The 26,852-nt window shown below is 43.7% G+C and overlaps 1 protein-coding gene across 1 annotated transcript in view; it reads left to right on the top strand.

Moving 5' to 3' along the window:
- Window positions 1-23,502, top strand: part of ARID4A (AT-rich interaction domain 4A) — a 63,637-nt gene extending 40,135 nt beyond the window's left edge. The window contains exons 15-23 of the mRNA XM_040969432.1: window positions 2,233-2,483; window positions 5,128-5,325; window positions 8,634-8,718; window positions 11,645-11,786; window positions 13,261-14,409; window positions 14,592-14,696; window positions 17,965-18,171; window positions 18,722-18,868; window positions 22,768-23,502. Coding sequence (XP_040825366.1) covers window positions 2,233-2,483; window positions 5,128-5,325; window positions 8,634-8,718; window positions 11,645-11,786; window positions 13,261-14,409; window positions 14,592-14,696; window positions 17,965-18,171; window positions 18,722-18,868; window positions 22,768-22,871 — 2,388 coding nt within the window. The 3' untranslated portion in view covers window positions 22,872-23,502. The remainder of the gene's footprint in view (window positions 1-2,232; window positions 2,484-5,127; window positions 5,326-8,633; window positions 8,719-11,644; window positions 11,787-13,260; window positions 14,410-14,591; window positions 14,697-17,964; window positions 18,172-18,721; window positions 18,869-22,767) is intronic.
- Window positions 23,503-26,852: the final 3,350 nt, after the last annotated feature.

The following is a 26,852-nucleotide window of genomic DNA, read 5'->3' as shown; positions in this document are numbered from 1 at the left end:
TCTGTTCCTATTAAGCTCTAAAGTCCCAGTCATCCCTTTCCCAACCCCTACTATGATCTTTTTTCTTTCTATATGTTTGAATTAATATTCTGGCCTTCTTATTATGGGATTGCGTAGTTTTGATACTCAGCGTAAGATCTGTACAGTTCATCCATGTTGTAGCATGTGAGTGATGGCTCATTGTATGTGTCTTGGACGTACTTTCCTAGTACCTGTGGTGTTCTACATAGTATGGGTGAACCGTAAATTTACCATCACCTAGATTTTTCCCCAGGTTTCTTTTTTTTTTTTTTTAACTATTACAAAAAGTGCTGTAATACATATATATTTGCAAAGGAACCCTTCTTATTTAACTAAATGTGTGTGTGTGTGTGTGTGTGTGTGTGTACATATATGCACTAGACTTACACCATGTGCCATCTCTGAGACAAAGGCATGCAGACCTCAGCTCCCATTGGTCACATTAATGCATAGGTTGTGTAGATATTTGCAGAGCTCCTGCTAGGCTCTGGGTCATGACTAGACCTAAGCTACAGAACTGAATCCTGTCAGGCTCCTCTCATCATGAAGCCACATCACAGTGCTAAGTAATAGAAGTTCTTTCTTTTTCTGCTTTTGAAGTATGGATACCCCTGAAAAGCTGGGAGAGCACTGATTGGCTTAGAGGTGTGAATAGTAGAGCATGCCGAGTGCCCAGTTGCTGGCTTTGTTTCCATCGCGCAGGTAGAGGAGCAGTCTGTCAGCGTTTCACGGTTGGCATGAGCAGGAATTCAGAAGAAAGGAAGGCAGCTGTCCAGCTTCATACTCGGTTAAGCCTGCAGGAGGCTGGTCTCTCCGGCAGCGCCTCCTTCAGAGGAGTCCGCTTGCCTGTGCTTCCTCTGTGTGACTGTTGATGTGATTCAGTCTGTTTTTGTTTTTTTTGAAAGTTAGATTTGCAGAGAGGAGAGACAAAGATCCCCTGTCTTACTCCCCAAGTGGCTGCAACAGCTAGAGCTAAGCTGATCCAAAGCCAGGAGCCAGAGCTGCTTCTGGTCTGCCACGCAGGTGCAGGTTCCTAAGGCCTTGAGCCATTCTCAACTGCTTTCCCAGGCCACAAGCAGGGAGCTGGCTAGGAAGCGGGGCCACTGGGACACGAATCTATGCCCATATAGGATCCCTGAGCATGCAAGGCGAAGACTTTAGCCACCAGGCTACCATGCAGGATGTGTGATTCAGTCTTTTCAAGGTGTATTCACACACAAATATAGCAATAATGTAAATTTCTTCTGGACAGTGTGCAAAGTCAGTTTTTAAAGCAGCCTAATGGACTGAGTTGATTTTTTTTTCTTATTAATTTTCATCATTAACATTTAGAATTCATGTAAAAGCCTTTTTAAGGACTTACTTATTTTTATTGGAAAGCCAGATTTACAAATAGAAGGAGAGGCAGAATGAACTTTGGTCCATTGGTTCCCTCCCCAGTCGGCCCCAGTGGCCAGAGCTGAACTGATCTGAAGCCAGAAGCTTCCTCCAGGTCTCCTACGCAGGTGCAGCATTCCAAGGCTTTAGGCCATCCTCTGCTGCCTTCCCAGGCCACAAGCAGGGAGCTGGAAAGGAAGTGGAACAGCCACGACAGGAACCAGCATGTGCAAGGCGAGGATTTTAGCCACTAGGCTATCACGCTGGGCCCAAAAGCCTTTTTAATAGTCAAGAAATATTTAAGAGAGAGATAAGATAGTAGTCAATGAAGAAGAAATATTTTGTGTCTAATACAAAATGTAGTCAAGGATTATACTTAAGTACTGTCACACAGGGACCCATTCTGAGAAATGCTTCCCAGAGAATGCTGAATGCAAGCTAGGTGGCGTAGCCTACTTTTCCCAGGCCCCAACGCTGAGCTGCAAGCTCTGGTACTGAATACTGTAGGCAGCTGGAACACCACAGTTAGAATCTATGTTTCTAAACATAGAATAAAAAGGGACAATGAAAAGACTTGGTGGTAGGAATATTTCGATTCCATTATAGTCTTACAGGAATGCCATTAATTACTGTACATTTCATTGACCACATTGTTGCTACGTGGCACTTGGCTGTGGTTTGTATTGGCTCTTTGTTTTCAAGGAGAAAGTGAAGGGATGTGACTCAGGGCAGAGAAAGGACTGTGATACCTGCGCAAGGAGAAGGCAGCTGTCTTTCCTTCCCCGCGCCCCTTGGGAGTGGTAGTTATCTTAAGGCTTTTGTCTCCTCTACTAGGGCCGAAGGAGAATCACTCGAGATGTAAATTCAATTAAAAAGGAAATTGAGGAAGAGAAAGCAGAAGACAAATCAAAAGATAATGATCCAGAAAGTAAGGATGTAGACGCCGACTCTGACACCACGGAGAAAAAAGAAACTGAGCTGTTCCTGGGAAGAAAAACCACACCAAAGCCCAAAGAGAAGAAGATTAAAAAGCAGGAAGATTCCGACAAGGATTCGGAAGAAGAGGAAGAGAAAAACCCAGAGAGGTACATTGTCTTGTGTTTGTTCCGCAGAAGCTTCTGTCTGGGGTCCAGAGGTGCCTTGCTCCTGCCTAGAGATTCAGGTTCGAGGGAATGTTTTCTTATTGGGACTTCCATTCCTCTTGTCTAAGGAAGGGGAGACACATTGTGAAGATGATGTGTGTCGCCTTTCGGAAGTGGAGAATGCTCTGGTCGCACCATTTTAATAGCACTTGTGCCCTAAACAGTGGCCTCAAAGAAGGCTGCACCACCCAGTCCAAAGCAAGGTCCTGCAGTTGACAGCAGGGAAGGGAGCTGGAGAAAGATGGAGGAAGTGGACAAGAGGAAGCAGCGACAGCAAAAAGTCCATTTTAAAAAAGGTACAATGTGGGAAGCTACCAGACCCATGGGTGCACAGTGCTGGCAGGTGTTTCTCTGTGTTAGCCTTGAGACTTTTTTTCCAAGTTCTTGTATTAGAGTAAGTGGCATGCACCCCTGATTCTAGTTTGGAAGGTATGTTCTTGCCCCACATCATACCAATCGATTTCAGCTTTTTAATATCCATTCTGTTTGCTGTTGAATGAAAATTGTATTTTTATCTAGGCACTGGATGTACTATAGGGCCTGCACTCACCTAAAAATAGCCAGAGCTGAGTAGTCCAGCTAAACCAAGGTAATATCTGACCGTGTGATTTAGTTGGCCATTGCTTTAAATGTTGGGAAATGGGTTTACTGGTTTTATTTTATTTATTTTTAAAAAGGTTTATTTATTTACTTGAAAGACTTATATAGAGTGTGAGGGAGACACAGAGAGAGATTTTCCATTATCTGGTTCACTCCCCAGGTGGTTGCAGCCAGGAGCCAGGAGCTTCTTCCAGATCTCCCTCGTGGGGGCATGGGCCCAAACACTTGAGCCATCTTCCACTGCTTTCCCAGGCACATTTACAGGGAGCTGGATCGGAAGTGGAGCAGCCGGGATTCGACCTGCTTCCCATATGGGATGCCGGCGCTCCGGATGGCAGCTTAACCTGTTCCACAGTGCTGGCAGCCGGATTTACTAATTTTAGGTATTTCTAAAAGGAGTTTTAAATGAATGATAGCCTGACACAGTATAAGCTGTCCAGAGTTATTTTTAAAATCGTGTTATGTGATGCTACATGTTATGAAAATCGTTGTTAAGACAAATGTAAGGAAATGTAGCCTGCTGTAGTCAGCTTGTGGCTAACCCCTATCAGAAAATTAATGTTTGTTAGAATAAATATTTGATAAAATAGGAATGCTTGAAAATAATTTGATTCAACATAAAGAGGAACCATATGATATTGTATGACCTAGGTTAGAGAATTTTAAAAAAATTTTCATAGTTAAATATAATTGGGATCAGGAGAAGTGGGAAGAAACAATAGCAATTGAGTAAAATGATATGTTATAATATTTTAAATATTTAGGAAAAAAATTAAGCAGGGATGAACTGTTTTAAATGTAGGCCTGATTATCAGTTGAAATTTTGTGAAAAATGAACACCAGAAATATCTATTATATAAAGTATACAAACTATGTATGCATCTGTGTGTATAAAGTGGCTTAAAGGAACTTCCGATTGGGTGTACAGTCAGCCAGTGGTCTGTGTTCTAGTCTGCCAATGGTCTGTATTCTAGTCTGCCAGCACGTGGCCGTGACCGTGGCTGTGGCTGTGGGCTGGGGACGCTCACCAGTGAGCATTTGTGCTTTCAGTGGTTTTTCTCAGTGTTTGGCAATCGCTTCCTTGGGCTGTTACTGGAAAGTGTCCTGGAAGCAGAGCGTTCCTACGGCCAGTGGGTCCTCAGAGCTCCTGGTCACCCCATCCCCTTGGGGCTGTGAAACTGACACCCTGTCGCTATAACGGAGCACAGAGCACAGCACTTCCTCATCAGCTTTTGAAACACTGGAACGATCTTTGATGATGTTCCATTGCGATTCCTTGCAGAGTTAGTCCAGAATGGTTTACCGTAATAATATTAAACATTGTTGGAGCTCCTCGTGGGAGCCTCCTTTCTACCCCAGCATCAAAGATCACCTGCTAGAAGAGGAGCGAGCAAGGAAGAGCCAACCCATATTAAGCTGAGCTTTATTCACCATTTGCAGTCCGACAGCCTTAAGCTTTGGCAGGGTCAGGAAACCTTTAAAACACAACCAATTAAGAAAGAAACGATCAGCATTTTGCCACTAAAAATGCCGGGCCTCCTACGACTACTCTGAATGGAGCAGAAATTAGTAATATTTAGGATAATTTAGTTGCAGAAAGATAGGAAATCCCTTTAGATGATTGTCACTTATGAATGTGAATTGTCACACTGGAATGTCAATCCTAAAGACTTTTTTCAGAGAGTGCAGTGTTCTTGCTTTTATTTTGTCAAAAGTGATGTATTTGACCACACATCATTAACTGATTATTGGTTGACCTTCAGCAAGTCCAGGTTTCCCTCTATTCAGTGCACCGTTCCATAGCAGATCCCATACAGTTCTCCTCCTCCTCCTTCTCCTCCTCCACTGACATGGTATTCAGGTAACACTTAGGCTGTGGATGTTCTACAACTTGAATTTTTTTTTTTTTTTGTAAATATTCTTTTGTTTTCCGTTAAGATACTTGAGTTACTTGAAATGTTGTTGTCAATATTATCACTTACTACAGGGAAGACACTGAAAGCAAATGCGACTCCGATTTGGAGGAAGATGAGGAAGACATGGAACCCTGCTTAACAGGAACCAAAGTGAAAGTAAAATACGGACGAGGCAAAACGCAGAAGATCTATGAAGCCAGCATTAAAAGCACAGAAATCGATGATGGAGAAGTTTTGTACTTGGTGCATTACTATGGATGGAATGTCAGGTAAGCAAGGAGTTCCTGTGGCGGAAGTTGTTCTCAGTGGTTCAGAAAGATACATTTCCTGACTTACAGAACTGAAACAGTGTGTGAGTGTGTTGATGTTCGGGACACATTTTGATTTTTCATTTTCCCAGACACTGACACTGTCTTCTAGCTATGTCAATACTTCAGTCAAAGACCGGCTGGCTCCCATGTGTGCTGGAACACTTGGAGATATTACACAGTTACACACTGCTTTTACACACTCACTCACACATAGTGGGGGCCAGCCAGGAGGCTCCTCACTGACAAGACACTGGTTGAATCCCAATAGACTCAGGGCGCCCACTTTGAGGGAAGTGAAGACGCAGGATCCTGTGGGTACCTGTTGCAAGCAACATGGACAGGCAACCAGGTCAGCACTTTGTTTCATTTGGAAATCAAGGCTGTGACAAACAATACGATTCAAAGTAACTGATTTGTTTTCATGATAGAAGAAACTTAGATGTGAGCTTCTGATAAGTGATTTGAGGGAGGATTTAAGGAAGAAGACTGCTAAATTGGATACTGTCAGCATGCCAGGGCAAGCTTATGGTTAGATTAGAATGCCAACCTAAGGTTGGTGCCAAAGTTGGAAGCAGCAAGAGTTACCTCTATTTGGACATAAAGAGTGTTTGGTCATTGCTGTGGCTTGATCCGTGCTCCTGTTGCTTATGTGTTTGGATGTGCCCAGGAAGAGATTTTGGTTTTGTTCAATCCATTTGGTCACAGCAGTGGTGTCTGATGATGCTCTGTGAAGCTGTTGGCGTTCCTAGGCGGGGCTGGACAGCTCTGCCCGTGGCCACATGGCATTCCAGCTGTCAGCAGGCCCCTTCCATGATGTTGAGGCTGCTCATCTTTTCCCTTATAAGATCTTGTAAGTTTGAAGTGTCCAGCTGTCCTGTATTTAATGGGAGCCAGACTGCTCCAAAGAGTTCCTGTATCCTAGAAGTTCTCTGATCTGACTCAGTTCCCTTGCTTCTGAATTGGGGATGTGAAGTACTACTTTATAATGATATTGGAAAACAGCAGTGATGCCCAAGTTAACATGCCAGAATTCTTGGAACAAGGCCTAGCATTTAGTGAGAAGTAGTGGTATTTTGTGTGAGGAGTTTGGCTTCTTTCATCTCAAATCATTTCAGAGTATGGATTTAATAAATACCACACTAAAACCTTACATTTCTTTTCTTTCTGTACTATACTGTTGAATTCTGGAGGGAAAAAAGAACTGTGCTTACCAACTTGAAGTCACTCTACAAGAGTACATCAAAATGCTCATGGAAAATGGAATTAAACTATGTTTACTTTGGTACAGAAAGGCTTTTTATTTTTTTGTTTTGTTTTAAATACTTTATTTATTGGAAATACAGATGGAAAGAGAAAGATCTTCCATCCACTGGTTCACTCCCCAAGTGGCCGCAATGGCCAGAACTGAGCCAACTCAAAACCAGGAGCTTCCTCCGGTTTCCCATGCCAGGGTCTCCCACACAGGTCTCAAGGCTTTGGGTCATGCTCTACTGCTTTCCCAGGCCCCAAGCAGGGGGCTGGTGGGCAGTGGACATGAGCTGGCACCCATTTGGGATCCCAGAGAATGAAAAGCCAGAATTTAACTGTTAGGCTGTCACGCCAGTCCAAGTACACAGTTTTGAATTCCATGTATATGGGAGATGCTCATGGAAAAGGCATATTATGTAAAAAGTATGCATGGATTCAAAAAAATTTATAGCAAATAATGTTTAAAAAATTTTTTTTAAAGATTTATTTTATTTATCTGAAACGCAGGGTTAGAAAGAATTGGACATCCCTGCTGGGTCAATCAGCAGCTTTTTGATATATCATCATATTTCCACGTGCAGCACCTTAGAACCTTCTTTTCTGCTCAGATTCTCTTCATAAAACTCATCTGCTGTATGTTTTTCTGCTCTTTAGAATTTTCCCTTCCTTTTGGCTGTTTTGTTTCATTTACTTGAAAGGCAGATGGAAAGAGTTGGAATGAGCCATTCATCGGGGTTGAGAGACCCTGGTGTCTGGTTGGGAATCTGGGGCTGCCCTGGGTGCACTGCGTCAGTGTGTCTCTGCTGGCTCCTTTGGAATTTCGGGCTTTGCACGTTACCTATTGCTTTGTTGGCCCTGGATAAAGTCGGTCACTCTCTTACTGCCCTCATAAGCTGTGCCAATTTTGACTGTATTCTGTGTTTCTTGCCAGTCTGTTCGTCATATGAGAGTAGCAGCCTGTTTTCCTGTATTATCCTCTCTGTACTTCCTGGCATACTGGTAGGCGCTCAGTAAATGTCCAAATAAGTTAATATTTCTGAGTAAAATAATGAAGCACAGATACCTAAAGCCTGATACGTTGTCTATTGCCGGTCTTATCTGTAAAGTTTACGATGTCGGTTGAGCCAGCAGGAGATAGTTTGCGGACCACAATATGGGAAATATTGGTACTGCGTCAACTGAAATTCAGCCTCTTTACTCTGCACATCTCTGTGCAAGCTGATTCCCATAGCAAGGTCATGTCTTCTGTGGAGTCTCCATTAACAAGGAATACTCTGATACAACAACTACCTATGGTGTTGTGGTTTTTTGGGGAGTAGTGTTTTTTTTGGGTTTTTTTTGTTTTTGTTTTTGTTTTTAGGTTTTGATTGATGACAGAACTATTATTTAATTCCAAGAAGGTTTATTTCTTATTTGGTTCTGCTTAGTAATTTAGACTGACTTTTGAAATCCAAAGGTACAAGGGAGATGAACGTGCTTTCAACTTAAGCTCCAAAAAAATAAACTTAGGTAAACGATATCAAATATAAGTGTTTCTAAAAAGAATTAAATTCTTTAATGTGACATAGTGCAAACTGAAGTGTTATTAGTGATAGTAAAAGCTAGAGAGGGTTCTGGGAAGAAGAAAATTGAAAAGAATTTGATAAAATAACCTGCAGCCGAGCGTATGGCACAGCCGCTGAGTCATTCTTGCAGGAATCATTCAGCATAATGAAGTACAGTGCAGGGTGTGCTTGGCAGCCCAGGTCTGTGGGAGTCCGCCTAGCCTTGCATCTGTCTAGAGTTTGCTTACCCAGAGCTCCCTCTGAACCTGCTCACTCTAAAAATTTCTCTGGGTCTTTCCCAGTTGATGGCAGGTATACACACAGTTGCTGGCACACGATACCAGGAAAACACCACCTGTGCCCTTCATATTTCTGCCAACACTGGAAGCAAATTCTTGTGTCTGTCTTGCTGTTGTTTCTGCATTGCAGATAGAGCCTCATGCTGACATTTTTAATATGTTCTTCTGTCCGAAGGTATGATGAATGGGTGAAGGCTGACAGGATAATCTGGCCTTTGGACAAAGGTGGACCAAAGAAAAAACAGAAGAAGAAAGCAAAAGTAGGTTCACGGATTCCTGTACTGTATAACAAGGAAGATTCTAACGACATTAGGGGACTAAAGCAACTGTTAGTTTAATTTTGGAGGTTTTAAATCTTTTTTTGTTTGTTTGTTTGTTTGTTTGTTTGTTTGTTTTAATTTTACTTCCAAGAGTTACAGAGAGAATGAGACACTGAGAGGGGTCTGCTGGCTGCTGGCTCATTCCCTAAATGTCACAATGGCCGGAACATGGCTGATTGGATGATGGGAGCCTCGAGCTTCTTCCAGGTCTCCCACATGGGTGCAGGAACCCGAGGATCTGAGCCGTCATCCACTGCTTTCAGAGTCATCAACAGTATTGGCAGGGAGCCGAGTCAGAAGTGGAGCAGCTCGTACTCGAACCAGCAGCCAGATGCGATGCCAGTGCTATCTCACCACATCCACCCTGCAGTTTGTTTTGTTTTGTTTTTTAAGACTTTGTTACAACAGTTTTAGACTCAACAAAACTAAAGGAAACATGTAAGATTTTGTCTATACTGTGCCCCATACCAGGAAATCACAATTACTGAACATGAATTGACGCCATTATCATGCGGGGTTCACAGCTGACATTAGAGTTCATTGTGGGTGTTGTATAGGACCATGGGTTTGGACAAATGTTTGATGTCACCTACTGACCCGTACCAATTCAAACAGCAGCTTCACTCTCCTCAGAATCCTCATAGCAGGGCGGGATGTGGCGGTCTAGTTGCTAAATCCTCTCCTCGCAAGCACCAGGATCCCATATGGCTGCTGGTTCATGTTCCAGCTGCTCCACTTCACATCCAGCTCCCTGCTTGTGGCCTGGGGAAACAGTGGAGGATGACCCAAAGCTCCTGGCTTCTGATAAGCTCATGTCAGACTATTGCAGCCTCTTGCGGAGTAAACAAGCAAATGGAAGTTCCTTCTGTCTCTCCTTCTCTCTGTAAAGCAGCCTTTCCAATAAAAATAAAAGAAATCTTAAGGAAATTCCTTATAACACTGCCCATTGTACTTCCCGACCCTCGTCAGCCCTTGGCATCACAATATTAATCATCTTATTAGTTTTCCTTTTTCCAAAGTATCACATAGTTGGATTCATATGGTATAGAACCTTTGGAAATTGGCTTGTTTCACTGAGTAATCTGCATTTAAGGCATTTGGTTTTCTATAAATCTTTCTCACTACAATAATTATCTTGAGTCTTTAAAAGCACTTGTGAATTTTTCTGTTTTAATTCAGGAGCTAAAAATATGGAAATTTAAAGCATCATCACCTTGTTTCAGGACGAATAACAACCAAACCCCTAGAGCATGGGATTTAACTCAGATGCTGCTGTGGGCTCCGGGGCAAAGGGAGAATAGGAGTAAATGGTGACAAGCAAGAGAACATACTTATTTTCTGGAGTCTGCTCGGGGAGTGCAGGCCCAAGGTTGCTACATTTTAGGATTTTTAAAGATTGCCATAATAGTTTATTAAGATAAAATCTGATTTTTAAAAAAACATTCTTCCCAATTTTTCAAGTTTTATTTCAATTGGGCTCAATGCGGAAGCCTAGCTAGCCTTGCACAAGCCAGGATCCCATATGGGCGGCAATTCATGTCCCAGCCACTCGACTGCCTTTTCAGCTCCCTGCTTGTGGCCTGGGAAAGCAGTCGAGGACAGCCAAAAGCCTTGGGACCCTGCACCCGCATGGGAAACTGGAGGAGGCTCTTGGCTCCTGGCTTCGGATCGGTTCACTCCGGCTACTTGGGAAGTAAAACAGCAGATGGAAGATCTTTCTGTCTCTCCTTCACTCTGTAAATCTGACTCACAAATAAAAATAAATAAGTCTTTAAAAATATAAATCTTAATTTTTTTTTTTAATTTGAAAGCTGAGTTACAGAGAGAAAGGGAAAGAGATCTTTGGTCTGCTGGTTCACTGAGCACATGGCTGTAGCAGCCATGGCTGGTGCAGGCCAAAGCCGGGACCCAACATCTTCATCCATGGCTCCCAAGGGGTTGGCCATCTTCAGCTGCTTTCCCAGGCTCATCAGGGAGCTGGATCAGATGTGGAGCAGCTGGGACTTGAACCAGTGCCGACATAGGATGCTCGCATTGTAGGTAACAGCTTGACCCATTAGGTCGTAACACTGGCCCCCTGATCTGCTTTTAAAGAGTTATTTATTTATTTATTTGGAAATGTTTTCAGAGAGAAAGAGAGAGAGATGTTCCATATGCTGGTTCACTCCTCAGATGGCCACGACCACCAGTCTTCTGGGCCAGGCCAACGCTGAAGCCTCTTCCAGGTTTCCCATATAAGTGGCAGCAGCCCAACACGTGGACCGTTTTCCACTTGTTTTCCTAAGCCTGTACCAAGGCCTTGATGGGAAGTGAAGCAGCTGGAACATGCTGGAATACCAGCGTTCATGTGGAATACCAGCATGGCAGGCTGCAGCTTTCCCTGTGTACTGCACCGTCAGCCTGCTGAAATCTGATTTTTTTTTATCCCTAGAAGCCAGTACTAAAATTGTTAAAACACATACCTGCTGGCCAGTTGTGGGATGCTGGCCCCATCCCCACCCTCATGTTTCAAGTTCTGCAGTAGAGCCTGGCCTCAGGTTTTTAGTTTTGTTCCTTGATTTGTTTGTTTGGTTTTGTTTTGGTCTTATTTAAGTGATGACATTTTTTCATTTCCTCATGGGAAAATAAGAAGCCAAGGAGAGTGCCGAATAGCTGTGCAGCTGCCTGCTTTGCAGCCGTTTCCTTCCCAAAGTCAACATGGTGCTGTGAATTGTACAGCATCAGACTCACGTGAATGCAACGTAGCTTACCCAGCTTGGATTTTTATACCATGTCTCACCTTTCTGATTCATCATTTTCCCAGAATCGATGACTGTTTCTCATGAGGCAGTCCCCCTTCTCATGCATTTTGTAATTCTTTACACAGAATAAAGAAGACGGTGAGAAGGACGAGAAGAGGGATGAGGACAGACAGAAATCAAAACGGGGTCGTCCGCCATTAAAAGCAACACTGTCACCCAACCTGCCTTTTGGTTTATCCAAGACGCCCAACAGTGATGGAAAGTCAGGTACCAGAGATGCTAAGAGCAGCTTGCTGGACAGCTTACCTCTGTCCAGTGGGGTGGGAGGGTGTCTGTTTCCAGGGGCACTGATCCGTGGTGGAAACCTGATGTGCGTCACGTAGTACCAGCGATACCCTCTGAGAAACGCATCATTAGGTTGGTCTGTCGTTGTGTGTACGTTTGCACAAAGTCAGGTGGCTACAAGGTCACCAGGTGACATTGCCTGCTGGGATCACTGTGGCAGATGGTCTGTCATCAGCTGAAGCATTGTCAGGCGGTACATGACTGTAGCACAACTACCATTGCGTCAGTCATTCATGCAGTCATCGGGTTTTAATCTCTTGTGACGTAACTGTCAAATTTGGAGAGAATGGGTTTTTTTGCTACATATTTTTATATGCGTTTTAAATTAAGGGACAATTGACGAGCCATGCATTCCGCTGTTTGCTACACTTTCATTCAAAGCTTGCATCACTATCTCCTGTAAATGCAGTGTTTTTCACTGAAGCCGAGATGCTGCTGTGTAAGGAGAGCACAGCTGATGTTTTGTAATGAGCGTGAGTGAGCATGTTTTCTTCTGCTTTTACTCCTTCCACTTTTCCTCCTGTCAAGAAGAAAGCTCCCTGAGTGGATCACAGACCTGCCTTAGGCCTCATGACAGTTGCGCGCAAGTCTGGAAAGGACTTCTCTGCTTTCGGCTGGGAGGTTGCCATAGCACGCTAATGTCCCAGACATGCCCTTGGCCCAGTATCAAACCTACAAAACTATGCAGCCCTATTAAACCACCACGTAAAAGATTTCCTAAAACATGAAAAAAATAAATTCCACATTTTGCTTATGTTAAAGCCACAAGATAAAGCTTCTTATGCCTTGTTACTTATAAAAATGCATTCGTTCACCACTTGGCTTGGAAACTTTACGATACGAGCACCATTTGGGCAGATTGTGCGTTTCAGTTTTACTGTTTAAAATACTGTCTGATTGAAAGGGGATAGTATCCGTCTCAAGAAGGTAACTTGCCTATACTTTTCTTGCCTATTAATTAAAAGAATATTTAAAGTTTTGAAAATTCACTCTGCTCATTTAATCATCTCTGCAGATTTCTCTTAAGGTGGGATGTCATGTTTCTTTCCAAGCACATAAAATAGCCAACACGTGATTTAATCACTGTCTGCCAGATCTTGGCTCAAAGTACTTCACATATCAACTAAATATCTCAGCACCAGTCCTTTGACTAAATGTAATACTAGCAGAAATTACAAAATCACGTTTTCAGCATTGAGATATCATGTATTTTTACATGGAGTTTGATTTGAACCCCTCCAAACTTTTCACACAAATGTTATGATTTATAGCTAAAGGAAAGCACACAGCTGTGAATGGTTAAAGGTTCTGGTTATATATTTTTTAGGATTTTTTAATTAGAAAGTTACATTTGTAATTAAGATTTAAAATCTGTATAATCATGTTCCTTTTTCAGACTCTTGTTCATCAGATAGTGAAGCTGAAGATTCTTTAGATAAGAGTTTGATAAATGAAGAACTTTCTCTTGATATTAAAGAAGAATTTGAGAAGCATGAACACTTGAATGATGGTAGACTCGATGAAGAAGCTCCAAAGATGACTGCCCAGATGTTGAAAGAGACTGACAGGACTCAGTTGCAGCCTCTAGAATCTCTGAAGTTAGAAGTTGGAGAGAATGAACAAATTGTACAGATCTTTGGAAACAAAGCAGAAGAAATTAAAAGAGAATCAGAAGAAATTAAGAAAGAAGCAGAAAAGTCCCCTAAAGGAAAGGGAAGACGAAGCAAAACAAAAGATCTGCCCTTGGAAATTATAAAGATCTCTTCTTTCGGCCAGGATGACGCTGGCGGTGAGCCTCCTGTTGAAGCTCTTAGTCTGGAATTGTCCTCATTAGACAGTAAAAACTTGTCTTCCGCTACAGAAGATGAAATTGACCAAAGTGGCAAAGACAAAAAGTTGAAACGAAAAACACTAGGACAATCATCACCAGACAAGAAGATCAGGATCGAGAATGGAGTGGAAACCACGAACAGTGCATCTCAAGACAGGACCGCGGACTGTATCAGTTCCGAGGGAGCAAGGAGCTTGAAATTTGAACAGCACTTTGAAACAGAAAATGAAGGAATGCCATCGCTAACAGCAGAGTCGAACCAGTGCCGGCAGGAACTGACGAGTGAGAAACCCCATAGCCCAGCCCAAGAAGCTCTTCCCACTCCCCTGAAGGAAGAAGAGGACTCCATGCCCCTGATTGGGCCGGAAACCTTGGTGTGCCACGAGGTTGACCTGGATGATTTGGACGATAAGGATAAGACCAGTGGTGAGGACGTGGTTGTTGAGACCTCTGACTTGAACCCCCTCGTGTCTGTTCTACCTGCCCTACCTGCGGTCGCGCAGCATAACTTCTCCGTGGCTTCCCCGCTGACCCTCAGCCAAGATGAGTGCCGTAGCGTGAAAAGTGAGAGCGACATGACAATCGAGGTGGACAGCATCGCAGAAGAATCCCAAGAAGGTCTCTGTGATAGGGAGGCAGCCAATGGGTTTGAAGCCAGCAGTGCCTCTGGTCCTTGTAGTGGCATGGTTCAGGAGAGAGAGAGCAGAGAGAAGGGTAAGAGTTTTCTCAGGGGGGAAAAATGTGAAACCAAAGATTAATGTTAAGCGTTTCAGGTACTGCTGATCATTCTTTCTTTGACATGCATATACGGAAAAAAATGTAGGCAAATCAATTCATTTTTACTTAGTGCTCTTTTTGGTTTCTGTTTTCCAATTCTCTCTTTCCTCTTGTTTCAGGCCAGAAAAGACCAAGCGATGGAAACAGTGGATTACTGGCAAAAAAGCAAAAGCGCACCCCAAAGCGGACCAGTGCTGCGGCCAAAAGTGAGAAAAACGGGGCAGGTCAGTGCTTTGGCGGTGCTGGCTTCGTACAGGCTTCGTGTTGTTGGCTCTGTGCCGGCCTGATCGTTTGTGCCAGTTTAAAAGTCAGTTCATTTATTATGTTCTGGAAAAGCCAGAGTCACATTAAGTCTTAATCTGAAAGTGCTTGTCAGTGTTATTTAAAACTGGCATGGTTGTGATTTGTTGATACTTTGTGTTTGTTCTGTAAAGCAGTTCAGTATGAGAATATATCTGCAGCTCTTGAAAAACAAATGCTGTGTTGCTATTTAGAGGCAGATAACAGTTTATGCTTCTAAAGAGCCTATCTCCTTTGTTCAGGAAGAGCTGATTCATAAATTGGCTAAGAAACTGGGAAACTCAGTGAAGGTGGCCCTCGGCCTGCCGATTACAGCAACCGTATCCACCGGCAGAGCTGGCTTCAGGACCTGCTCTGGCTCCTGCCCCCAGCTTCCGGTTAACACACAGCCTGGGAGTTCAGCTGGGATGGTGCAGTAGTTCTTACATCCCAAGTAGCCGACTTGCATTGCCCTGGCTCGGGGCCACAGCAGCACATGAGGAGTAAATCAGCAGATAAGAACCTGTCTGCTCCTCAACAACGACAACAACAAAAGCTGTTCTTCAAAGAAATGTGGGGAAGTAAAGGCAGTTTTTACCGAAACAAAGAAGAAACAAGTGAATGGAGCAGATGACGTGAGAGAGGATCTTGTGTACAATGAAGAATGAAGTGAAGTAGTAGACTGTAGTGCAGAGGACAATGAGTGATCTTATCCAAGCTTTACCTCCCCAGCACGCCGCCCTGCAGGAGTCTGAAAGGGGAGCTCTGGGTTGCATTAAACACAGATTCCAAGGAAAGGGGCGTGTGATTTATAGTAAAATATGTTTCCAAGGAAAACTTGGAGCCACAGGTCAGGTTTTGCATGATCCAGGTGAGTACCTGCTGAGCAGTGGAAGCCTGCAGACCTGGAGGTCCAGCGATAGGAGATGAAGCTAGAGCGGTAGCTGCATTTAGAGGGATCCTGAGTAGCCATCATCCAGTCACGTGACCAAAGTGAACCCCACCAGTTAGGGCATAAATTGAAATTATGTCCCACGGGCCAGGAGTGCAACCACAGCTATGACATCCCTGTCAACAATGCGGAACACAAACCCAGTTACTAGGAATTTTAAACTATGTTGTATTCTGGAAAAGAAGCAGACTGTACTTTTCATAACTCCCAAGGTTATGATCATTGAGTTACGATCATATGAGGAAGAAATGTTCCAGATTGAAGGAGACTTACAATACAGAGCGGCTAAATCCAGCACTTGAGTCTCACCTGGATCCTGTTGCTATATAGAATGTCATTGGATCACATGAAGAGACCTATATTAGATGATAGTAATATATCTGTGTTAATTTCCTGATGTTGATGATAAGTCGGAGTGTGATGGTTGTAAAAACATAATACACAGAACCATTGATTTCCCTCCCCTTGGGTGTGGGCTGGACCTAGCAATTCACCTGTACAGAGAACAGATCCTAGGAGGCCCTGCAAACACCTGCATGCCTACCATGGAATCACTTGCTCTGGGGCAAGTTGGCTGCCATGCTGTAAGGACATCTGAGCCCTCAGCTGAGTGACACTTGTGGTAAGAGACAGGCATCTTGCCAACAGCCAGCCAGGAATTGAAGCATCTGGCAGTAGCCCCTGGGCAAGCCACTGGAAAGCTGACCCCAGCTCTGTCATCTCCTCAGACCAGAGGCCCAGCCGAGAGTTTGAGGACAACCTCACAAGATCCCCGAGCCAAGCCTTACAATCAAGCTGCTCTCAGGATACTGGCCCTTAGAAGCCCTGTGAGATCATAGAACATCTGTAGTTTTTTGGTTTTGGTTTTTGGTTTTTTTGTTTGTTTGTTTAATTGATTAGTCAGATATACAAAGAGGAGGAGACACAGAGAGAAAAATCTTCCGTCCAGTGATTCGCTCCCCAAGTGACCGCAATAGCTGGTGCTAAGCTGATCCGAAGCCAGGAGCCTCTTCCGGGACTCGTGTATTGGGTCCCAAGGCTTTGGGCTGTCCTCGACTGCTTTCCCAGGCCACAAGCAGAGAGCTGGATGGGAAGTGGGGCTGCTGGGATTACAACCGGAGCCCATATGGGATCCCAGTGCATACAAGGGGAAGACTTTAGCCACTAGGCTACCGTGCCAGGGGAACATCTGTAGTTCTAAACTGCTGAGCATGAGCTAACACCCATGAAGAAAGTTGCTTGTAAGAAATTCACACTATAGCCCCTCCTCCCCCAATTCTAGCAAAATAGCTTAGCCTCGAATGAGAAAAAAATATTATTTGAATTGCTCATTGAAGGTTTTTTGAAAAATTTGCAGATTTTTAAAATTTTGTGGAATGTTTCAGAATAAAAAGTTTGAAAGTGGAAGGAAATGAAGAATGTTTTGCTTAATGAAGGCAATAAAAGAATGAGTTTAAGACATTTGGAAAGTAAACTGACTTGAATTCAGTTATGATTAGTGGCCTATGAGGAGTTGGATAACTGAAATGTGCAATATAGAAGCAGTACCAGGTTGTGGGCAGAGTAACTTGAGAAATCAGAGTTTGGGGACTAGAAGAGACTAGAAGAATGGGGGTCTAGAGATCAGAAAATAGTTGGGTTTTTTTGGTTTGTCTGTTTTTTACAAAATAGTTTTCAGACGACTAAACCAGATTGAGATTGCTATAACTTATTAAAAGAGAACCAAAAATAGAATTTTGTTGGGAAATTTCTCATATAGGTTTGAATAAGAAAAAATGTTTCAAGTTATATAGAGTATTTGGGTAGATTTTGTTATTTTTCTAACGATTGCATTTAACCAACAGCAACTTTTGAAGACCCTACCAAGAGCTCAGAGGGAGGGGTGGTTGGAAGATGCAGCATGCAGGATAACAAAGAGTTTCTCTTTCCAGAGTTTGCCCCTGAAGACAAGGAAAGCGGTCTCAACTCAAGGAAGAGACCATTTTTGGTCTTTGAACTTCTCCAGCTCACTGTTTTTAATAGCGTTAGCAGAGAATTCAGTGGTATTTCATTCTTGACCTTTTCCCCATTGGCCTGCCTTTGGGTTGTTTACTTGGTTGCTTTATTTGCTGAGTGTCTTTATTTCTATTGCTATTATAAGCTTCATTCATTTGTGCAGCTGTTTCTGTAGGTTACCAAGAAGCATCATTTCCAGATCTGTTGTATTCTGAATAATTGAAATTTTTATTGTTTATAATCTGAATCAATTCTGTTTGTTACAGGACAGAGTAGTGACAGTGAAGATCTCCCTGCCCTGGACAGCTCCAGTAAATGTTCCCCAGTCAAGCACCTTTCTGGATCTAAGCCACAGAAGCCTGCTCGATCTCCGGCGAGAATATCCCCCCACATCAAAGATGGAGAGAAGGAGAAACACAGAGAAAAACATGCCAACTCATCCCCGCGGACGTATAAGTGGAGCTTTCAACTCAGTAAGCTCATAGAAAGCCAAACATACATTGCAAAGTGGAACATATCTTAAAAGTCTAGTTGAATTAATATTAACAGAATAAGGAGTAGTGATTAATTTTTTACATATTCCAATAAATCTGTCTTTTCATAGCTCTAACTGGACAGATACGGCCTTGAGGAAGAGACCCAGTTGAGCTCATATTTGTGTGTTTCTATGTTCCCAATTAGACTGAAGTGGCCATAGGACGGATCAGTTAGAATAACTGGTCCCTACGATTATGAATCTAGTTGGATTTTTGTTGCAGCTTTCTTGTATTTTTCTGAATGATTAAGCAACAACTAGTTTAGAAAACAGATTGTACAAAAATTCTGGGATATTATAAGAACTTATAGTCATCGATTTAATTCATGGTATCATTTTAGAGGGCCTTACAAAATTGATATGGTTGATTTTAATAAACTAACACCTTTGCTGCTTTAGGAGTTACACTTTTGATAGAACTATCACCTTTTTTTCTCAAAGGATCATTTAAAAATTGAGATTAACTGTATTTTTTTTTCTCCTTTTAGATGAATTAGATAATATGAACAGTACAGAGAGGATCTCTTTTCTCCAAGAGAAACTACAGGAAATCAAAAAATATTATATGTCCTTGAAGTCAGAAGTTGCCACCATAGACAGGAGAAGAAAAAGATTAAAAAAGAAAGACAGAGAAGGTAACTTTAATTTTTCCTTCCACTATTTTTCCAGTCTATGTTCTGTTACTTTGGGGTACTTGAGTTAGCTGTTCTTTGAACGTAGTACACATTCCTTAATTCCTGCCTTTAGAACACCTGTGCTTCTTTCTGTGGTTGAGAGGGTCAAGTGAATTGAGACCCTTGAAGAGCATGTGACCTGCTTACCACCGTGTGTGATTGAACTGAATGTGCTGAATTGTCAAGAAGAACTTACTTTCTCTTGAAATTGATTCTTGGCCCCACGAGCGTTGTCTGGCTGTCAACAGGCCTTGCCTTTGTTGCTGTGGATTCCACCCAAAGGACTAAGGCATAAGGCTTATGCTCGAGGAGGTTGTCCTGCTGGAGTCTTAGGTCTTCCTCGGCAACTACAGCCTTAAGTTAGTGCAGCAGCAGTGTGAATGAGCACTTCACATTCAGTGAGGCAGTGTGCGCCCGCAGCGTGAGGTTAACAGCACAAAAGAGTGTTGATGTAATTCTGGAAGCATGGAGCAGAGTACAAGCTAGACCTTTGAAAGATACAGAGTTCACTTGTCGGTGAACATGGACATGGTCATATCTGTTCTTTCCCTAATTCCTACAAAGACAATAGTAAAGGAAATTAAAAGCATTATTACGACACAGATGTACAGAAACAGTCCAAGAAAACGAGAAGGCTTTCAGCAGCAGATGAGGCATGTCAGTAGAGTACCTGGGCTGGTGACTGCCAGCGGACAGGATAATGCTAATATCTAAGCTTGCCTGTCCCTACGGTTTGACAAAACGAGAAGCAAAACCAACTCCTGCCACTGAATCCCATTAAGCCTCTGAAGTGAGGAATATGCCAGGAGTCTGAAAAAGAGAGAGACTGTGAAGCAAAGCCATCTTTCCAGTTCCAGCAGAAAATAGGAGATGCGTTTAAAGAAGAATCGGGATCTATAGGCTTGTACACTGAGGGATACTGTCCGTAGCTGAAGCTGAAGCCGAGTGGCAGTTTGCATCCTGAATGCTAGGACTCCTGTTGCTCTTCTAATCCCGCCCCCACGTACCTAGCAGCCAAGCTTATATGCTCATTCCTAGAAAAGCATTACAAGGTGTTTGAAGGAGCTGACTACTCCATGGAAAATGTTTCCCATAAGTGATAACATTTGTGCACTCCTGTAGCACAGAACAAGGTCCTCACTCATCACTGCAGGTGCATTGTCCACACTGGAAAGCCCTGATGCTCACATACAAACTCTCCATCAGCTTTTGAAGAAGTTTCTTGAATGTAGTGATAAATAACAGGCACTAAAGCTTGACGAGAACGCAGTAGAAGGTCAAAAACAAAGAAAAACAGTAGGATAAAGGAAAGGAGTAGTCTAGATCTGACAAGGAAATGCAACTTTGAATCGTAAGAGTTTCTAGAAAGAGAGCACTGAGTAAACATAGGAGAAAGTTGTCAGCAAAGGCATATAAAATTTTTATACAACTGAAAGACATGAGTTGTAAGACTAGAAGGACTCACTGCCCTTCAGGGAGAATGGTCGGGTCCAGCGGAGTCTCTGTGTGATGGGGAATGAAAACTGTAGGATGGCTCTGGCGTGGCAGGCATAGAACGCAACTCCTGGAGGGGCAGGATGGAAGAGACCAGGAGGGTTTTCGGAGGGATGTCTCTGGAAACAATGACAGCGCTGGGGATGGAAGAAGGGGGTAGCTTAGCTGCTGAAGCTGGTTAGAGTCCCTGTAAGATGTCTGGGTTTCACTCCTAGCACCAACTCTTGCTTCTGGCTTCCTACTGACATGGGCCCCAGGAGGCAGCCAGCATCAGCCACTCAAGGGTTCAGTTCCTGCCAGCCACATAGGTGACTTGCATTGAGCGCCCCAAGCCCTGCATGGGCTCCCCAGCCCTGACCATTGAGGGCATGTGGAGAGTGAGCCAGCAGATGGGAGCTTGAACACTCTGTCCCGCAAATCGAAGGTGCATTACTTGGTAGGCTTAACCACGTTGAGAAGTGTTCTCCGGGCAAATGTAGGGTGAGTTACAACAGAAGCACTTGTGTTAAATGTAGTCTTGAATCCTATAAGTGACAGCAGTCTTTAACTCCTAGAAATTGCATTGAACAAGTGTAAAATGGTCAGATTTTTTTTTCATGCTTGTTCTTAAAAAGGGTGGGGGTGGGACAAACAAACCTGTACACAGCTAGAAATCTCTCTGGGATTTTTTTTTTTAACATAAAAAGGTAAAAAGAGCAAATTGAAGTTTCTTCAGAGAACCCTACACTATTTTGGAGTTTATTTCTTAAAAGTGATCAAAGTTTTAGATGACAAGAAAAAATATTCTCCTCCCTCCCCCCAATTTGTTTTAATTTGAATAGCAGATTTACAGAGAGAAAGATCTGGTTGATTCCCCAAGTAACCACAATAGCCAGAGCTGAGCAAATCTGAAGCCAGGAGCCAGGGTCTTATTCCAGGTCTCCCACACAGTGCAGGATCCCAGGGCCTTGGGCTTTCCCTGACTGCTTTCCCAAGCCACAGCAGGGAGCTTGATGGGAAGTGGAGGAGCCGGGACAAGAACTGGTATCCATATGGGATCACTGTGCGAGGATTTAGCCACTGAACCATCAAACCGGCGCCAGAATGTTCTTTTTCTATAATGGTCTTCTTCCTCTATTTGTTTCCTTTTTCTATGATGAATTACAAAGTGGAAGCATTTCTAGCATACATGTAAGAATGCACGTAGACATAGTTAAGAAACAAAAATGAAAACTTTAGGGGCCAGCATTGTGACACAGTCGGTCAAGCTGCCGTCTGCCATTCCTCTTCGAGGTGAGAGCTCACTTGTGTCCTGGCTGTTCCGTGTCTGAGCCGCCGGCCTGCCCATGACCTGGTAAAAACACTGCAGGGAAGCTGGCCCACACGTCTGGGCCTTTGGCACCCAAGTGGGGAATGCAGCTGAGTTCCTAGCTTCACCTTTAGGAGCGCCTGGGAAGGAAGCCAGTGGCTGCAAGATCACTGCCGTCTCCCCACGTCTCCCCAGCTCTGACTTTCACATAGATGTTTAACCTTAAAAATAAAACTTTAAATACAGTGGAAGTCATTGTATAAAGACTGGCAAGCTTTTTGAGGAAAACAAGGTGAAAGCGCAGCCTCACATGGCAAGATCCCTTAGACAGAGCCCCCGTGGGCCTTTCTTGCCAGGCACACACACTGCTGTCCTGTTCCCCAAGGTTCCTGACGGAGAAGGAAGAGAACACGCCAGGTCTGACCTCAGGCTAACCTTGCTTCTGGTTTGGGGCAAGCCAAGTTCCTTTTTGGGATTTGTCTGAGTTTGGGGATGCCAGAGCTTAATTTCCCTTTCATCTTTACATTTTCCTGTATTTTGAACCGTTCATTCATTTAGTTAACTAAAAATTAATTCTACCCTATTGAGCCTGTCAACATTTTTCGTGAAAATTGCTTGATTCCAGGCTCAGCGTGATAGCCTAGTGGCTAAATCCTCACCTTGCAGCCGCCAGGATCCCAGTGGGCACCAGCTGGGAAGTGTCCCAGCTGCTACACTTCCTTTCTCGCTCCCTGTCTGTGGCCTGGGGACTAAAGCTTTGGGACCCTGCACATGCTGGGAGACCCAGATGAGCCTCCTGGCTCTTGGCTTCAGATCGGCTCAGCTCCAGCTGTTTTGGCTACTTGGGGAGTGAGCCACCAGATGGAAAATCTTTCTCTGTCTCTCCCTGTCTCTGTAAATCTGACTTCCCAATAAAAATGAATCTTTAAAAAAAGAAAAAGAAAATTTCTGGATTCCTCGTGCAGCATTAAGAGGCCCGTGGTTAAAGCGAGTGTTCAGGGTCTTCCTGCTTCCTTGCTGTCCGCGGGGCATCGAAGCATGAATGTTCTGGAATGTAACAGCGGTTTTGCTCCCGCAGTGTCTCATGCTGGCGCCTCCATGTCATCAGCTTCCTCAGACACCGGGATGAGCCCCTCATCGTCGTCTCCCCCACAAAACGTGCTTGCAGTGGAATGCAGGTGATACCCGTGTGCACGCCCTGCCAGCGGTTTGCTGCCATGGACACGGTCCCCAGATGCTGAAATCCAACCCCGCAAGCACTCACCTGCTCTCACGGCGCCGAGTATACCGGCCACGCTTCTCCAGGCTGAATCCGACCTCTTCCCGTCATGTTTTCTTTTTCTCCTTTTTGCAAAGCCAATAAGCAGATTCACAATCGACCGTTAAGCAACCTGTCTTACTTTTCCTCTGTGAGTGTGTGTGTGTGAGAGAGAGAAGGCGAGAGAGAGAGAGAGAGCAAAGGGCACTTCGCAGATCTGAACTTGTACAGTACAGCTTTCAGACATTAGAGGAATCCTAGGCGAGCAAGTGCACAAGATAAACATCGAACCCTTATCAGATAAGTAGCTACTGCCGCACTTTCACTGAGATGTATTTGAACACTTGGTGAGTTGGGGGGTTTATGTTGTACTTTTTTGTTGTTGTCGTTGTTGTTTTTATTTTTTGTGGAAGCACTTGCTACTTAGAACTGCCAAAGTATTTGTTCTGCAGTGTGCCCAGATCTAAAGGTGTAAATGGGACAAAATAAATTGTGAAAGGAATGTAGTTGACTGAAAACTACAGTTGTAATAAGTCTTCCACTTTTTATAGGATTTTTGAGCACACAATTATGCAAATATTTTAATGTTTATTAATGTTTACAGTGGAATTGTGAATAAGTTTTCAGTGGACTATCTTATCCCTTGACAAAAATATTTTGTCTTTTTTCTATGTAATTTCAGAGTTTTTATTTTGTTACAAAAAGACAAAAATGAAATATATGACAACAATGAAGTTATTTAACAAGATTTCTAAAGCTGAAATTTTTGTGTAAAATAAGGTATTATCTTGCAACTTGTTAAATATATTTATTCAGACATTGGATGTTGTATTTTTATGTATTTTTTAAAATATGAATAAAATTGAAAAAAAAAGAACCTACTAGGTTAATTCACTCTTTGGATGGCAATAGCACTCAGCTGTCCCTCTCCTGTGGGCCTGCTGCAGTCCTTCACCAGGTCAGAGCTCCGAGTGGACACCTGGATCCGTGGAGTCCCTGGGTCCGCCGAGTCCCTGGGTCCGCCGAGTCCCTGGATCCATGGAGTCCCTGGGTCCGCCGAGTCCCTGGATCTGTGGAGTCCCTGGATCCGTGGAGTCCCTGGGTCCACGGAGTCCCTGGATCCATGGAGTCCCTGGGTCCGCCGAGTCCCTGGGTCCACGGAGTCCGTCCCTGTGTGGAAGCTTTGGCAGTCCACATTTCAGCTGTTTCGAGGATCAGCTTCTCCGTTGCCCTTCAGATACTTTGTCACAGTCTTTGTGTTTGCTTCTGCTGCCCCATGAATTGATCCTGTATCCCCCCCCCAAGCTGAGGTGCAACCACTGAGTAAAGCAACTATGTCTGCTTTGTCTGTGAATGGTTCCACAGACTGATACATTTTTGTAAATAATTCTTCCAAAATCATGTATTTAAGCAGTTTTGCATATCTATTATGTAAAAAAAAAAGTGATTTTTTAAAAGGCAGTTTTTAAATTCATGTTTGTTTATTGAAGGGACTTTTTTGGGAGCCTCCTTTTCTGTCTCATATGATGTAGAGTACCGATCTGGCCGCTCTTGACTGTGTATCAGGATGAGAGCCAAGCCAGAGCTGAACACTAGTGAAGACGCGCCATGACGCCATGACGCTCACTGTTTCTGAATCTCATTTTACCGCATTGTGAATTTGTGACTCAGAATCCTTCCATTTTCTCAGAGAATTAAATACAAAAAGTACTCTTGCCAAATGCACTTTGCTGTCTTTTCTTTGCCAAGCAGAAGCATTTCAGTGTCAAAACATGGAGCTCAGCGGGCAGTGTTAATGAAGGCCGTGTTTTAGACACAGGCTTTATATTTTAGTTTTCATGCAAACAGTTGTTCCTGAGTGCCACTGACTTAAAACTGGCAAATCAAATTTCAGGAAATAAAACACTTTCGTATATTCTTCAGAGTTACAATAAAGCGTTTCTGGTACTTAATTCTAAAAATAGAATATGTATGGTATTCAAATCCAGTTGGAACCAGCAGACACATTTATATGTGAGCTGTTTTAACGATTTCAGTTAACCTGAGCTTGCCGAGTTACCAACTTCAGGGTTGTCCCTTGGAGTGTCCATAAATGTGGTGGTGAAGTATGGGAGTGTTGATGCAGTGAACATATGTGTGCATTGAGTAGGTCCACAGACACTGTGAAAATTGTTGTATTGGGAGGCTGGAGAGGATTGTGACATTAGATGGATACTGATGTCATTGAATTAACAGTTCAAATATTGGGCTTATTTTAAAGTTAGCTTAACTCTGAATAGGTAACTCTTGCTTGTGACTGAATCAAAAAATCTAAAAGGGGCCCAGCGCGATAGCATAGTGGTTAAAGTCCTTGCCTTGCACGCGCCAGGATCCCATATGATCACCGGTTCTAATCCCAACGTCCTCGCTTCCCATACAGCTCCCTGCTTGTGGCCTGGGAAGGCAGTCAAGAACGGCCTAAAGCCTTGGAACCCTGCACCCATGTGGGAGATCCGGAAGAGCTCCTGGCTCCTGGCTTCAGAATGCCTTTCCAATAAAAATAGATAAATCTTTAAAAAAAAAAAAAGTATAAAAGATACTCCAATATCTAAAATAGAAAGTGTATTTATACAATGTAGTTCCTGAAATATTATGCTCCTTTTTATTTTAGTATTCCAGGCCTTTCCAATTTGAATTTATTTTTGTTTGTTTCTTTTAAGATTTATTTATTTTTATTGCAAAGTCAGATATACAGAGAGGAGGAGAGACAGAAAGGAAGATCTTCGATCCTATGCCTCACTCCCCAAGTGACTGTGACAGACTGTGCTGCGCTGATCAGAATCCAGGAGCCCAGATCCTCTTCTGGCTCTCCCATGTGGGTGCGGGGTCCCAAGGCTTTGGGCCATCCTCGACTGCTTTCCCAGGCCACAGGCAGGGAGCTGGATGGGAAGTGGAGCAGCCAGGATTAGAACTGGTTCCCGTATTGGATCCCGGTGTGTTCAAGGTGAGCACTTTAGCCGCTAGGCCACCGTGCTGGCCCTGGCCTTTTTAATTTGTTTTACAGATTCATTTATTTGAAAGGCAGAGTTACAGATAGAGAGATCTTCCATCTGCCATTTTACTCCCCAAATCGTCAAGGCTGGGCTAGTCCAAAGCCAGGATTCCAGCAGTTTCTTCTGGGTCTCCCGTGTGGGTGCAGGCATCCAAGCTCTTGGGCCATTCTCTGCTACTTAGGCAAGCAGCTGGATTAGAAATAGAGCAGGGCCCAGCACAATAGCGTAGTGGCTAAAGTCCTCGCTTTGAATGCGCACCAGGATCCCATATGGTCACCGGTTCTAATCCCAACGTCCCCGCTTCCTATCCAGCTCCCTGCTTGTGGCCTGGGAAAGCAGTCGAGGACAGCCCAAAGCCTTGGAACCCTGCACCTGTGTGGGAGATCTGGAAGACCTCCTGGCTCCTGGCTTCAGTTTGGCGCAACCGGCCGTTGCAGTCACTTGGGGAGCGAATCATCGGACGGAAGATCTTCCTCTCTGTCTCTCTTCTCTGTATATCTGACTTTGCAATAAAAATAAATAACTCTTTAAAAAAAAGAAAGAAAGAAATAGAGCAGCCAGGACTCGTACCAGGCCCTGTAAGGGATGCAGGGTGAACAAGTATGAATATCAGTAGAACTAAGTGACCGACTCCCAGTGAATCAGTGTCTGTTCGTTTTATCTCAACCCACTGAGAGAGGCATTCCTGTAGCCCCTTTGTTTTCACGTAGAGAAGACAGATTGCCAGTGGTCCAGACTGTCGCTAAGCAGAGGAGCTAGGATACGGCCCGTCACTTCCAGTTCTCAAGCCTGGTGCTCACTCCACGATCCATCTTGTGAGTCCCAAGGGGCTTCTGCCCCACAGGCACTGTGCATCCTCCGCTAGGCTGAGTC

The sequence above is a fragment of the Ochotona curzoniae genome, unplaced genomic scaffold (genome assembly GCF_017591425.1).
Source record: "Ochotona curzoniae isolate NIBS_2020 unplaced genomic scaffold, NIBS_Ocur_1.0 scaffold_4701, whole genome shotgun sequence".
Lineage (NCBI taxonomy): Eukaryota > Metazoa > Chordata > Mammalia > Lagomorpha > Ochotonidae > Ochotona > Ochotona curzoniae.
Note: the sequence above shows the minus strand (reverse complement) of the source record. Positions and strands in the feature narration are given on the sequence as shown.